At 35.7% G+C, this 14,202-nt stretch overlaps 1 protein-coding gene across 3 annotated transcripts in view; it reads left to right on the forward strand.

Moving 5' to 3' along the window:
• LOC145660610 (uncharacterized) overlaps positions 1-14,202 on the forward strand; it is a 70,272-nt gene that overhangs the window by 49,232 nt on the left and 6,838 nt on the right. Inside the window, exons 1-4 of one of the 3 annotated variants that reach the window (XM_081725874.1) lie at positions 2,226-2,678; positions 6,140-6,374; positions 7,737-7,961; positions 9,336-9,566. In XM_081725874.1, coding sequence (XP_081582000.1) covers positions 2,589-2,678; positions 6,140-6,374; positions 7,737-7,961; positions 9,336-9,566 — 781 coding nt within the window. In that variant the 5' untranslated portion in view covers positions 2,226-2,588. Of the gene's footprint in view, positions 1-2,225; positions 2,679-6,139; positions 6,375-7,736; positions 7,962-9,335; positions 9,567-14,202 lie in introns of those variants that run through there. The other 2 variants (XM_081725871.1, XM_081725872.1) reach the window with 2 other exon arrangements.

Consider the following 14,202-nt stretch of genomic DNA (forward strand, 5'->3'; position numbering starts at 1 on the left):
AGGAGTCAGAGAAGGTTGTAGTATGTATTCCCAATTATTCAACATTAACAGTGAATGTTTAATGAAGGAAGCATTAATGGGAATTGGAGATTTCAAGATTGGAGGGCAGATCATTAACATCAGGTATGGAGATGATACGGTTATATTAGCTAAAACCGAAGGAGGACTACAGGAGGTGATTGGCAAAATAGTTGACAGTGGAAAACTGTATGGAATGGAAAGTAACATCGAGAAGTCGAAAGTCATGAGAATATCAAGTGGAAACACGCCCTTACGAATCAGAGTAGATCAAAGAGAACTTGAAGAGGTCGATAATTTTAAGTATCTGGGAAGTATTTTGACGAGAGATGCTTACTGCGCCAAAGAGATCAGGTTAAGAATTGTCATAATTAAAGAAACATTCGACAAGAAAAGATCACTCTTAACTAGTAGGTTCAATATTGAACTTAAGAAGAAGTTGGTCAAGTGCTATATGTGGAGCGTTGGACTGTATGGTTCAGAGACTTGGACATTACGGAAGTTAGAGAGGAAATATTTGGAGAGCTTCGAAATGTGGTGTTGGAGGAAGATGGAGAAGATAAAATGGACAGAGAGAGCAACAAACGAATATATTTTAAAACAGATAGGAGAGAAGAGGACACTTCTAGCCACCATCCTTCGTAGAAAGGCCAATTGGATTGACACATCTTGAGAAGAAATTTTCTTCACACCGCCATAGAAGGAAAGATGGAAGGGAAGCGAGGAATAGGAAGTAGAAGAACACAGCTGATCGATGATTTGAAAGATAGGAGAAAATATTGTGAGTTAAAAGAGGAAGCTGAAGATCGACAAAAGTGGAAGAAACATTCCAGGCCAAAATCTAAAATTGAAAAACAAATCCCTATTAGCCCCAGGACCTGCCAAAAGGCAGAATACTTAATAATAATAATAATATGAGGCAGTACAATATTGAAATATATCATAAACTTATCCATCAAGCAACTGTAAGACGTCTCACGCAGCACTATGATTGCAATTTTAACGTAAAGCATTATTATTATTATTATTATTATTATTATTATTATTATTATTATTATTATTATTATTATTATTATTATTATTATTATTATTATTACAATTAATTTTATATCTTTCGAAAGTCCTTTAAGTTAATATATTCTCTTGGAAAACAGGATAAGTATAATATAAGGTGAAGAATTTGTATATAAAAAGGGCTTTCACATAATGAAGTTTCGTTTATTAGCTGCGCAGGTCAAAGGACGGCCATTATTTGCTGTGACGCTCTAGTCAGCTGCAAGTTACCACATTTGACATGCCTTCTTTACTAGCTGCCATGATTCTACTTTGTGAGTGAATAAGTGAGTCAAGGGGAAAAGGATACCGGCAAACATTTACAAGCACACAAGATATGAAACGTACAGCTGTGTGTCGGGGAGGGCAGTAGATGAGTATGTAGGGGGAGTAGATGTGTGTGTGTGTGTGATAGAAAGGGGAGGGACAGAAGCATTACAAGAGGAGGAGAAAAACCACCTTTATTTAAAAGAGAAAGAGAATGGCTTTTATACAGGAAGCGTTAGTCTCTGGTGCATTTTGGAAAGAGATACGTAATGGGGTGGTGTTGAGTGTGTTAGAGTGAGAGAGAGAATATTGAAGTAAGAGTTTCGTTCTACCCAGGGATAAAAGTGCCACTAGTATGATTGCAAGCGCGTGGAACTTTCCCTCAAAATTCCATAGCATCCAACTACGGTAGTCAGTCATTTCATGAGTAAATACCAATTAATTCGGATACGAAGTGTTACCTATGCATGTAATGACTAATTAAACTTTTTAAAAGTTTGTACAGTCTTGATCATATAAAATTGGCCACGCCCAAAATCCGCAGTACACAGGGGTATTTGCGGACCGTCATGTGTTTTTTCCGATTATATGTTTGTTCTTAAGAAGAAATATTCTACGCTTTGTAAAGAAAAAAATAGCGACACTTGCTCGGATATGGTTTTCACAACATACCAATATGAGATTTTACATGAATTGATGATAATACTACAATACATATTTTTAATGAGTAGTTCATTCTTAATACTTGCGCCACAGTTTCAGGTTTTTTATATGCATATAATGAATTTATATACATATATTAGTAGCCATGTGTGCCCCAGTAGCACGCCGACGTGGGACCCATATTTGTGCGACATCGGCCAATGTCGGCGTCGTGGATCTAAACTGGCCCACAATAACCCACCAAGTTCCCATATGGGTCCCACATGGGAACTTGGTGGGCTTGCCGAGGTTGATTTACTGATATGGGTCCCACGTGGGAATTTGGTGGGCTTGCCGATGTTGATTTACCGATATAGGTCCCACGTGGGATATAAATAGGCTTGCCCACCAAAAAGAAAAAAGCATGGAAACATTTTCTTTTTACAATGAATAAATTTGAAACACATGAAATTAACATTTTGATGGTTCTGTGGCAATTATTTGAAAAAGTAATTTTTCGATTCGGCCTCGATCTATGTCGAATCGATGTCGATCGGAGTACGCAGATTGTTTGTCAACTGTTCACAGTTTTAAAACCATAACACCGTATGGCGCCACAAGCGGTGCGAAGCGAGGGAAAAGCAGGAATGACTGTTGTTTGTTGTGGTTTTACCATCAATTCGTATTTATTATTGAAGGTGAGTATTAAAATTATTTTTCTTCCATTAATAGAATGCATATTTTATCTTTGATTTGCATGAACGATGTCGACTATAGATTAAGAGATCCACATAAACTGTTCCAAATAAATTTTGGTTAGTTTATAGTCCGCGCTCGATGCAACAAATCTGGTACTGGTTTTGTTGTTACAGGTGCAAACATGTGTAGATATCACTATACTTAGTCGTGAATAATTTTGATTTATAGTCTTCAGGCATAGGAGGCTCAGGCCGAGACGGCCAAATATTGGAACAAGTTTATTTACTACTTAAAAATGCGTTAAAAAGTACTTTAAATTGAGAGATTATGACAAATGGAGGTACTATCGAGTTATTCACTACCGAATTGGCACATTTTCGCATAGTTTCAGGTTAGGTTAAGATCAGCAAGATTTTACTTTGTATAAAACAGTGGTAGATGCACACGCATCACAACTGATTTGTGTTAAGTACAAGGGACACAGTGTTGATAAATATAACTTGTAACTCAATTTTAAGTAAGTTAATTTACTATTTTGCTCCTTGTACTTAATAAACTTTAGGTGAGCGCATACTTTCGCTGTTCTGCGCAACGTAAGATCTTGAACCCAGCTGTTGGTCTAGGGGAAGAGCATCCGCCTGTCACGCAGCACTTGGGTAGTTCGAACGTGGGTTGGAATCCTGCGCAGGCCTGCCTGAGGCTTTCCTCCCTCCCACAATGCGAAGTACGTTCTCTTGAAAGGCCAGGGCCACTTCCTGTCCAAATCCTAGTTTTACCTGAAGGATCGATCCCTTTTTGTCCTTCCCATGAGTAAATAAATAATCAAAATAAGGTCTTGCCGATTAGGTCATATTAGGTTAGTTTATGTCTGCCACTACGTTGGTTTGCCTGTAACCGCCATTTGAAAACTAGAATTGGCCATGAAAATACAGATTCACACGTAGGTTACTTAGCCTATGATTGTCACTCAGAAACTAGATTTGCCTAAAAACTAGCTAGGTTGGTTAGATCTCTTCTGAAATAACTTACAGGATGATGTGCCAACCATGAAACAAGTTAAGGAAACAGTACAGTGAAGTTCTGGGTAGTGACGTGTAAAACTTGGAAAAGTCATTGAATTTGATCTTGGCAAATAAGTGAGAAAACTGTTTGAATAGTGGACCATGGTAATTGAGTGTGAGTGGATTCAAGTTAACGTTTTGAACGAGTTGTTGAGCTTCCAAGGACGGGACCTACAGTTTTACGTGGGATACAAATTACCTTTATCCCCACAGGAATCTAACCCGGAATCATGGATTATAAGGTAGCAAGTGTTACCACTTATCTACGGGGAACAACCCCTGGGATCAAGCCCAGAACCTCCTGAATGCTACCCACGCTCTACCATTGAGCTACGGTGCTTCAGTGGTTACCGCAAACCTTTTATACATCATGTACAGGTAGCAAACATATTCCAGATATTGTATGAGAGAAACAGTAGGCCGTATAAATACATTGTTAAGGTCGAAACACAGTTAATATAGTGTATAAGGGTTAGATACTAGAGATGCTATATTTTTTATGCGAATAAAAAGCGGGGCAAGTCTGGTCATAACAATTTTAGACGTTCGATGTCGTTGAATTAAAATTTACTTCATTGCCTAAGAAGGGAAGATAAGGAGTAGAGTGGATATATCACATGGATAAAAACGGAGCCTAATGACAAAAATGGTCCAAAATAAGGAAAATAGGAAATGTACTCACGAATAGACAATCAGATTATCTTAAATAATAAGCATCCTCGACGTTATGATTGGAAAATGCACATAGATGAAACAGTAGAGAAGAAAAACAAACGTGACTTTTTTTTTTTTTTTTTTTTTTTTTTTTTTTACTGTTTCATCTATGTGCATTTTCCGTCCACAACGCTGCGGATGTTTAAGCGAAAGCTACGAAGATAATATGATTGTGTCTATTCCAGGGTTGGCTGGTTTGTTGTTTTTTTTCTTTTTCAAAAAAACCAACTGGTTTAAACCAAAAAACGAAAAATGTTCGTAAAAGTGTAAGTGTTTGTAAAATCTTGATAAACACACATTTGTGGGTTATTACGTTTCACTCCCGTATATTATTCGTATTATATTCAGACCTAAATTCCCCATTCATTACTCAAAAAGATTATACTACAAAAGCAACTTTTTTAAAGTAAGTTTATGTATGTTTGTTTTGTGATTTTTTATGTAGTTGTTGTTATTGTTATGTAATTGCAATCAAAGAAAAATTCTAAATATTGTTTCGTTTCAATGTTTACTATTGATAAAATACATCGAAATGCCGTACTTTGTGTGTGTGTGTGTGGGAGGGGGGTCATACAGACCTCACGAGAGGCATTTAGTGAAATGAGAAGTATCTTTGATATCTATTTATGTATAAATGAGTCTGAGCCAAAGTGGACTCAAATAATTCGTATCTTTAATCACTTTTCTTATTGATATGCAAATTAAGTCGTTGTATTTCTTTAATTTCGACCAATAAAAGTCGTTGTTAACTAACTTGAACTAAATTACTGTACTCCGTACTACTTTGAAATTGTCCATATGTAATTCTGTATAATGGTTTCACTTGTGCAACTGTTTATCTTTTTGTTCTTCTGAAATGACTCTTGACAGTTATATTAAGAAGCATGTAAAGATCAGTACAACGTATTTTTATCAGGATTCCTTCGTGAGTGCGTCGGCAGACGTATTGCATTTGTGGCCAATTAGTCCTGGTTCCGAGTTCAAATGGAGGACAATTTCTCTCGGATGTAACTCGAGAAGCGGTTTTTATTCCGCTTTAAGCTTATGTGACCCCTTCCAGTATAACCCGGTTGTTGCATAATAACATCAAGGCGAAACAAACTTATTTCTGTCCATATATGATATGAATATATGGAGCAAATTATTTAAACCAAAAAACCTGGTTTAAATAAAAAAAACTGGTTTAAACAAAAAAAAAACAGTTTTTTTTCAATAAAAACCATGGTTTTTGCCAACCCTGATCTATTCGTGAGTTCACTTCCAGGAATACCGCAAATTAGCTTTGAAAAAACCGTATAGCGGAGGACCATATGTTTAGCGGTTGTGGGTGAAGAATATAGAGCAGTGAGTTACAGTGGATTCATGATTGGTATCTCTGTTGATAAGGACAGTTTTGTTCAAGTCACTACAGGGAAAATAGGCAAAGTTACTAATATTATTGAGACAAATAGTTCGAATGATCACCCATCCATTTGGTTGATATATTTGGATGTTCCGATAGAAGGTGACTATTATTCCTTCCCATGCAGTTCGCAGTTGGTATTTGTTTATGTGTGGCAAACTGTCGAATAAGATATCCCGTGCTTCCCTTACCTCTGTGACATCAAAATGTATTGTGTGTTTGGAAGAGAAATACGCTGCAGTGTTTTCTCATTCAGGTTTTTTTTTTTTTTTTTTTTTTTAAGAGCATATCTGTGGACAGAATCAACATGAGCTCAGGAAGAAAAAAGTTTTGCGTAGCAGCTTTCACTGACGAGGACGGAGCATTAGAAGTTATACCTAGTAAATGGCTTAAAAACGAAAATGAATGCCTTTGGCCTAAGACATCATCCGTTACGCGTATTCAAAATTTTATCAGGGACTGTAAGGAGCCATCTGCTGATTGGACAGTTGTGAACATAAAAATCTATGGACAATCCAGTGAGTACTATTTGTATTTTCTTTTTATCTGTCTCGTTGTGTTTTTGAGTATTTATACCTCAATTTTGAGTCAAAATGTAATATTATTTCACTATTTTCTGCATTGAATAGCAAGATCTATCATACGGAGCAGCCGTGATTCAGTTGGTAGCGCGTTATCTTAGTATTTGGTAGGTCGCAGATTTCAGCCCGGTGGCTGGCCATCCTGACTAGACACCATGTCCGCATTCTGGAAAATCAGGAAAACAAGAAATAAACATAAATGCCAGGGAAATTGCAAGAGGTTGTTTCGGATTACGTTTGTTCCTGTTTTATTCGTTTATAACGGTTACTAACGGTGAACTCACCTGTTCGACGCTCCAGCGTTACAGGTCGAAATTTGTGAGGATATTTTCGTCAAAACAAGGAAAAGTTTAAAGGTTTAATTCCATTGTAATTTGTATACTTGTGACTACAGTTCGAGAAGCTTAGTTGGTAAATAAAACTCATAAAGTAAGCTTGTTCAAATTCATAGCTTCCTGTCACCAGTTGTTTCGTGACAAATATGCTTATAAAATGTCTTCTATTTTAATACATTGCTGGAATACAGTCTTATTGAAGAAAAAAGAAAAAATGGTGTCCTCTACATTACAAGTTGGTATGAGTTGATATATATTTGTATGACCTAAAATGAATTTTTTATGTTAGGACCTTATATACTAAATTAGCTTTTAGAATCCATGACGTTTCTTATAGGATTCCCAAAGTGCTTTTGAAATAACGTTAAATAAAGTAAATAGTATATGGAAGAAAATAAAGAAGTCAGGGAAAAGTAGCAACTCCAGTCAGAGAAATAAGAAGGATTTTTTCTTTGTGTGTGTGTGTGTGTGTGTGTGTTTGTGTTTGTGTTAACTATGCTAGAGTTTTTTCCGGGATTTTATACTCAGTCAAATCAGGCAAATGCTGAATATAGTACCTTAAAGACAAGGCCTGGATAACTCTCTCCAAATCCAGCCTTGCACTATCTTATCGTGAGCAGGAAATGTCAAAGGTACGTTAAATAAAGTTAAAAAATAAATAAATAAAATAAAAATGCTAGTATTCTTAGGCCTTCTATTCTTAGTTCTGTTACAGGCTTTCTTACTCTCGAATTTCAGTCGTGAATAACTTTACATAAACAAGAGTATTTAGTTCGTAAACAGATTTGTTTTATTTGGGATATTCTAATATTAATGTTTTACAGTTAGCAAAGAAATCACAACTGAGGGTAGATCCATAACCATGTTGCTTTCTTATCGTGTATGGTTTTCATGCCAAGAATAATTTCGCAGCTACTTTCCCTTATCAGTAACTGTAGAATATATGTATTTTTTAACATTTCAGATTCATTTCAAAAAGCTGCAGCAAAGGCTGACAAAGCTTTACTGACTTCAAACGTTAGTAGTGATTCTTCTGACGAAGAAATTTATTCAAGAAGATGTCGCAGAAAGCCACAAAGATATTTGTCTGAAGAGGACAGTGATGACTCATATCCAGGAACTAAGAAAAGACCATATGAAACTTTTAACGAATGTAGTGTTCCAAGTCCCCCAGCACCTATTCGGAAAGGTAATTATATTTTATATTCATGCTAAATATATTTTATATTCATAATTTCGTTCAAGAACACTGCTTGTCTCCTCATATATATATCTCTCTTGATAGTAATTTCAACGCAAATTAAAAGTTTAGCTCGTAGCTGATTTGTTTCATAGGACTATGTATTGAATCGCGTTTTAAATATATATTTTTTTAAATGTGTGAAAGTTAAAATTATCAAGATTTCGTGGGCGATTCTTTATTGCCAGAGAGTTGACCTTCTTTCGCAGTGTTTGTTTCAGAAAAAAATGTTCCGGGGGTTACTCTTAGTATTCGGAGGGACTGAAACCATATATTTCCCTCTGCTGGTTCTATTCCAGTACGTTTTAACCATTACGTCCGGGGGGAGGGGGGGGGGCAAAAAAAACAGGCCTGAAAGAAACACTGTTCTTTCGTATTACTATGCCAGTGCAGACGTTACTTAAATGTGAAACTATATACTATTTTGGAGAAAGTTTATTGCTACTTCGTCTGAAAAACATTCAAAAGTAAGGCTGGCTGAAATAGTAGACAGATAGAAGTAACCTACAATGTTTTATGAACCTCTTGAAAACAATTTATTCGTTAGATGTGCAGAGTAGTTGTTGTAATGTGTACAACAAGCTTGGAGTGAGAAGCCCTAACAACTAAAAATAAGATGTCTAGTTTGTTTATTTTTATAAACAAGTTTTTCAATTTGGCGTCCAAAATTGGCTACTTGCTATATTCAAGCAAGTCTTACGTAACAAATCATTCAGACTCAGATCTAGTCTCAAGTAATTTATTTCTATGAAAAGGCTTGCTAGTTGTTTTTGTTCTTTTTTTTTTTTAACGAGGTTGTTAATACTTTCCCCTTTTATCGGATAAATGCTATCTTCTCATGATGGTTAACTACAGAAAAACCGGGCTCGTAATGCAAACTGTGTCGTTAAATTGGTTCTATTATGAGTATACATCAATAAATAAATAAATAAATGAAAAATAACGTACACATTAAATATTCATTTAATTATGATAGGGAGTCTATTTAGGACAAGATCAAACAAGCAGATAAACAGCGTTAGTATCTTTTAACGTTGTGAGTTAATGTAGTCAATGTACGATTTCTGCGATTTCCGGAGAGGGGGATAAATTCGTCAATAGCTCAAAAAAGTGGGTTTTATTTCCACCATATCCAAGGTTGAGAGGTATTTCGAGAAACAGAGAGGAGGAAGTTCCAGCCATCCCCCTACAGATAGAATACTGGATGTAATCATTGTAACATTTTAAACATGCTTTTAAAACCATAAGTTGTCACCTGCTTATTGTATACCTAACAGTCTAGTAAAAACTGGATGTTTGTATAATTTCATTACTTGCTTTCAGAGTCGCTTGGAGTATCTATAGGAGGAACTGCGGAGGTAAACGTATCATCTATGGTGCACAATTCAAACGGAGGTTGCTCGTCTGCATCACATCGTAAAAGTCCAAACGGACCTTCACCATCCCACTCCCAAATCCAAACTCCATGCAGAATGTCAGCGTCGTCAGTTGCCACTACTTCATGTGCAGATACAGACAGTACCTTCACATCAGCTCGTTTAGGAATTGGCAGTAGTAAGTATCCAAAGATTAAACTGTATTGCTAAGCTTAGTTACGTGTGTCGTCATTATTAAATAACCAAACAAAATGAAGACTATATTGCTTCTTTAGAGACATTTTGAACCCTGCTAGCTCGAGAGTGTGGTAGCACGTAGTCAATGCATCGATATTCTCCGACCACTTAGTGTGGCCGCCTTGACCTAGTAGTCTCCGAGATTATCACCAATTTTTGTTAATGAAAAACGAAATTATGGTAAAACTTATGCTTGGAAATTGAAATTGTTATGTTCCAAGCCGTGCGAAGGAAGGGGGGGGGGGTCCGGACCCTTCTCTTCCTCAAAAATAGATTTTTGTGTAACTAATATAAATTTCGTACTAATTACATTTTAAAACATATATATCATAATAAGATTTACTTTTTACAGTGAAACCTTTAGTGTTTAAGATCTCCTCCGAAAGTATTTCTAGATCCGGCGTTCCTTTCGTAATGGAAGTACTTCTTGGCTTTAAAATTCAGAACATATTAAAACGAAATATATTATAAAAACACTTCGCTTTAGCCCTGATTCGTTTATGTACCTCTAATTTACTACATTATTATAATAAATATATCAACTAACCATGACAACATGTCCTGTCAATAACAGCGTTCTTTCTTTTAATTACATCTAAGCTATATGCTTAATTATTGCGCCTCTGATCAGTGTTGGTAAAATGGGTACAGATTAACTATAATAGGGATATATCGCTGTAAATGTCGCCCAGAACGGGAATTCCGTAACAGTATTACGGTGAAGGAAAGAACCCTGGATATTTTCAAAACACTCACTTTTTGAATAGCCCTCGTACTAATTATTATTACATCAATCCTCGTATTAATTATTATTATTACATCAATATAAATATTTTTCTTTTCTCTTCTTTCTCCATATATATATATATCAATTCATTTATAATAACATTTTTCTTTTATTACTAATTACATATCATAAAACGTCGATTCATTACAAATATCATTTATGGATCTATTCAAAATTATAACTAATTGATGACTTACGCAGAGTTACTAGTTAATTGTTCCTCTTTTACATTGAGCGATAACATCCATATACAAACAACATTATTTATAATTAAGATCGTCATCTTATCAAAACAACAACAAGATCAGAAGGCAATAATTACGTTTAAAAGCTTCAATTTAAAATCAATGTCATGGATTTCAAGTTAACATAATCAAATCTCTTTTGAACATGTAAAGTAAAATAAAGGTAAACACAACATTCAAAGTTAATACAAAGATAAGATAAATTAATCACATCATAACATGTTGCTCAAATATAAAGTCCAAATGAAGTATTCATAACACAACTCATAACATCTGAGAGAATAAATTAAGAATTGTTATCCAAGTTTAATTTAGTTAACAGCGGGTTTTAGTTTAAATTATGATTAATAAACGAGTCAATTAAAGTACATTGAACACCACAATCTTGGTTATTTTCTCTTGATCCATTTCCTGTTTCATTTATTACTTCGGTCCTATTCCGACAGTTCCTGCCATCTCGAGATCTCCAATTGGATCTGTTTTGAGTCACACTGGTATGCATCACATTGTTACTGCAATTGCGTCTTCCACGAAAGTTTCTCCCGTTCATCCAACTGTTCCTCGGATTATTATAATTCGTTCCATTTCTACCGCTAGAATTGAATCTTCCATTAGCTCCAGTTCCAGTACGTATAATAGATCTTTCACTAATTCCAATGCCAGTATTGTCACGTGACCTCTCATCGCTGCGAAGATTTTCGGTATTTTCATTAGTTATATTCAGGTTTCTGACAGGAATTGGATTGGATGGATTACGATTACTTCCGCTAGGGTTCGGGAATTGATTCTCGAAGTTCTGGACTAAAATTATCAGATGATTGAAGTTTACGCATTGAGCAGACAACAGAATCTGTTGTAATTTATACGGCAATAAAATGCGTACGGAAGCGATTATTCTGGATTCTGGCTGAAACGGATTGACGAGTTTAAGTTCATTATATGCATTGATTGTAAAATCCGTAAGAGATTTATCGACCCGAGGTGAATAGTGTCGAGTTCGCACCATCGCATCACGGTTAGCTAACAAGAAATCATTTTCGTAATTAGCCAACAAGGCCCGTTTAAATTCTTCGTAGGATTTTATATGGTCGCGAATAGCCTTAAACCACAAGGAACAAGGAGGAAGTAACAGATGTGGTAACAACTTCATAAATTTAGATTGATCTACACCCATAATTTCACACTCTGCTTCAAATTTTTCTAAAAATGAGCTTGCGGTTTCGTCACACTTACCGCTGAATTTAGTCATGGCCTTAATTTCACTGACCTTAACGTTTATTTTGCTATAGTTATGTTTTTGTTGGCGTTGATAATGGTCTGGAACCCTTTCGCACTTATTTAACTCCTTTCTCCTTTTGCGATCTGGACTTTGGAATCGCCTTCTGTGGTTTTCCACAACTAAACCATCATCAGTAGAACTCTTAGAAGAAGATATCCCGTCAGTTTCTATTAATGGAGTTCTCGGGCAGTGATGCAATGCTTCCTGTTGAAGATGCAATGTTTCCTGTTGATGATGCAATGTTTCCTGTTGATTGGGAGTACCCAAAGCCTCCTTATACATAGGATTATTGTAGTCACATTCCCTCTCTTGTAACGATCTGATTTCCTCTTGTATGTTGGATATCAGTATGCTATGTGAATTGACCTGGGCAGTAATATTCGCTATCTGACTTTTTTGTTGGGCTGTCGTCGATTCCATGTTTTCAACGACTTTCTTTATCGACTCGGTTTCTAAAGTTAGGTGATCCTGTCTATCTTGCCATTTGTTACTAAATTGTTGAAACCTGGTATCAACTTCTCGTGTCATATCATTTGTAATTTTGATGGTAACTTCATCAGCTAATACTTGCAAATTTTCTTTCAAATTGTGTTGCAAGCGGTCAAAATTCTCTTGCACACCTTGTACTTTATCTGCAAGAGATTTATGCTGCACTAGTATCTGTTCTAGCTTTTCATCGTTCAGTTTTTGTTGTTGATCAAATTTCTGTTTTAGCCTTTTATCTAGCTTTTCATCGTACAATTTTTGTTGTTGATCAAATTTCTGTTCTAGCTTTTCATCTAGTAGTTGACTAAACATATCAATAAGATTAGAATAGGAATGTTCAGACACAGTTACGGCATTTCCAGATATGGTTTCATTTGAAATACTGGGTACTTCTTCAATCTCGGAATCCTGCATATTGCTAATTCTTTGGATTCTCTTCCCACTTCTCAAAGTAGTGAAACTCATAAAATACGTATACACATAAACTCAGTTCTTACTATTCTTCGGAACTAAATAGTATAGTATAGTCCCGTGTCTTCGGCACCAGATAAAACGAAATATATTATAAAAACACTTCGCTTTAGCCCTGATTCGTTTATGTACCTCTAATTTACTACATTATTATAATAAATATATCAACTAACCATGACAACATGTCCTGTCAATAACAGCGTTCTTTCTTTTAATTACATCTAAGCTATATGCTTAATTATTGCGCCTCTGATCAGTGTTGGTAAAATGGGTACAGATTAACTATAATAGGGATATATCGCTGTAATATAATCTGTAATTCTAGTTTTATCACATTTTGTTTTGCAGCGCATCCTGTTGGAATGGTTGCTTTGGAACTATTCTGTTCCATATTAGAGGAGGCTTGTGGGCAAGCGTATGTTAGGAGCGATTAAACTCCCAACCTTTTGAATGCTAAACCGACGGGCTGACGATATAAAGTTTGTACTATGAAACAGAAAAATTTATATTTTTGTACAAAACAGCGTCTTGTTAGTCATTTGTTTTTTCTTACTGCCTGTGCGCAGGTAGCAGACAAAATTGTCAAGTCGACACCGATACACCCCAGTGTTGCCAGAGTTACTGATTTTGCAGGAGATCTCCTGCTTTTTCTACGTTCTACTGATCTACTGCGAAAGAAAATTAAAAGTGAACAATCTCCTGCTTTTTCCTTATTTCGAGAAGTTAAAGAAATATATTATTATTAATATAGAATTTTCATTTTTTTCCTTATATGAAAGGAGGAAATTTTTCTGTATGCATCCACAAAGCTCTGTACAGCATATAGTTATTGGGCTTTGCTCATCTTCTATATGCATGACTAGCAGCGTTCACCCCGCTTCGCTGCGGTCACCCCGGAACGCAATAAACTTTGTTACTTAAATAATTTTTACTTTTTCGCTTTCAAGTGATATGATAAAAACCATAGAAGATTGCAGTAAATCTTAACATTATATCGCCTGTCATTTATGTTAACCCGTCCCGCTTCGCTGCGGTCATCCCGGTGCTGGCATATTGTAAAAGTGTCTGTAAAAATAAGCAAATCAATTAAAAAATTTTAAACAGAAGATTCAAGCTATTTTCCGCTGTATATCGCCTGTCATTTATGTTAACCCGCCGAGTGACACGGTCATGCGGGTTGCATGTAAATACGTTTATTTTTACCTATGATGAACTAACAAAGGATTTGTGGACACCTGAATGGTCAATTATCTCAAGACACTGGTAATTAAAAATTAAAGTGATATGATAAAAACCATCTAGGGTCCAA

The sequence above is a fragment of the Thermobia domestica genome, chromosome 9 (assembly GCF_964235325.1).
Source record: "Thermobia domestica chromosome 9, izTheDome1.hap1.1, whole genome shotgun sequence".
NCBI lineage: Eukaryota > Metazoa > Arthropoda > Insecta > Zygentoma > Lepismatidae > Thermobia > Thermobia domestica.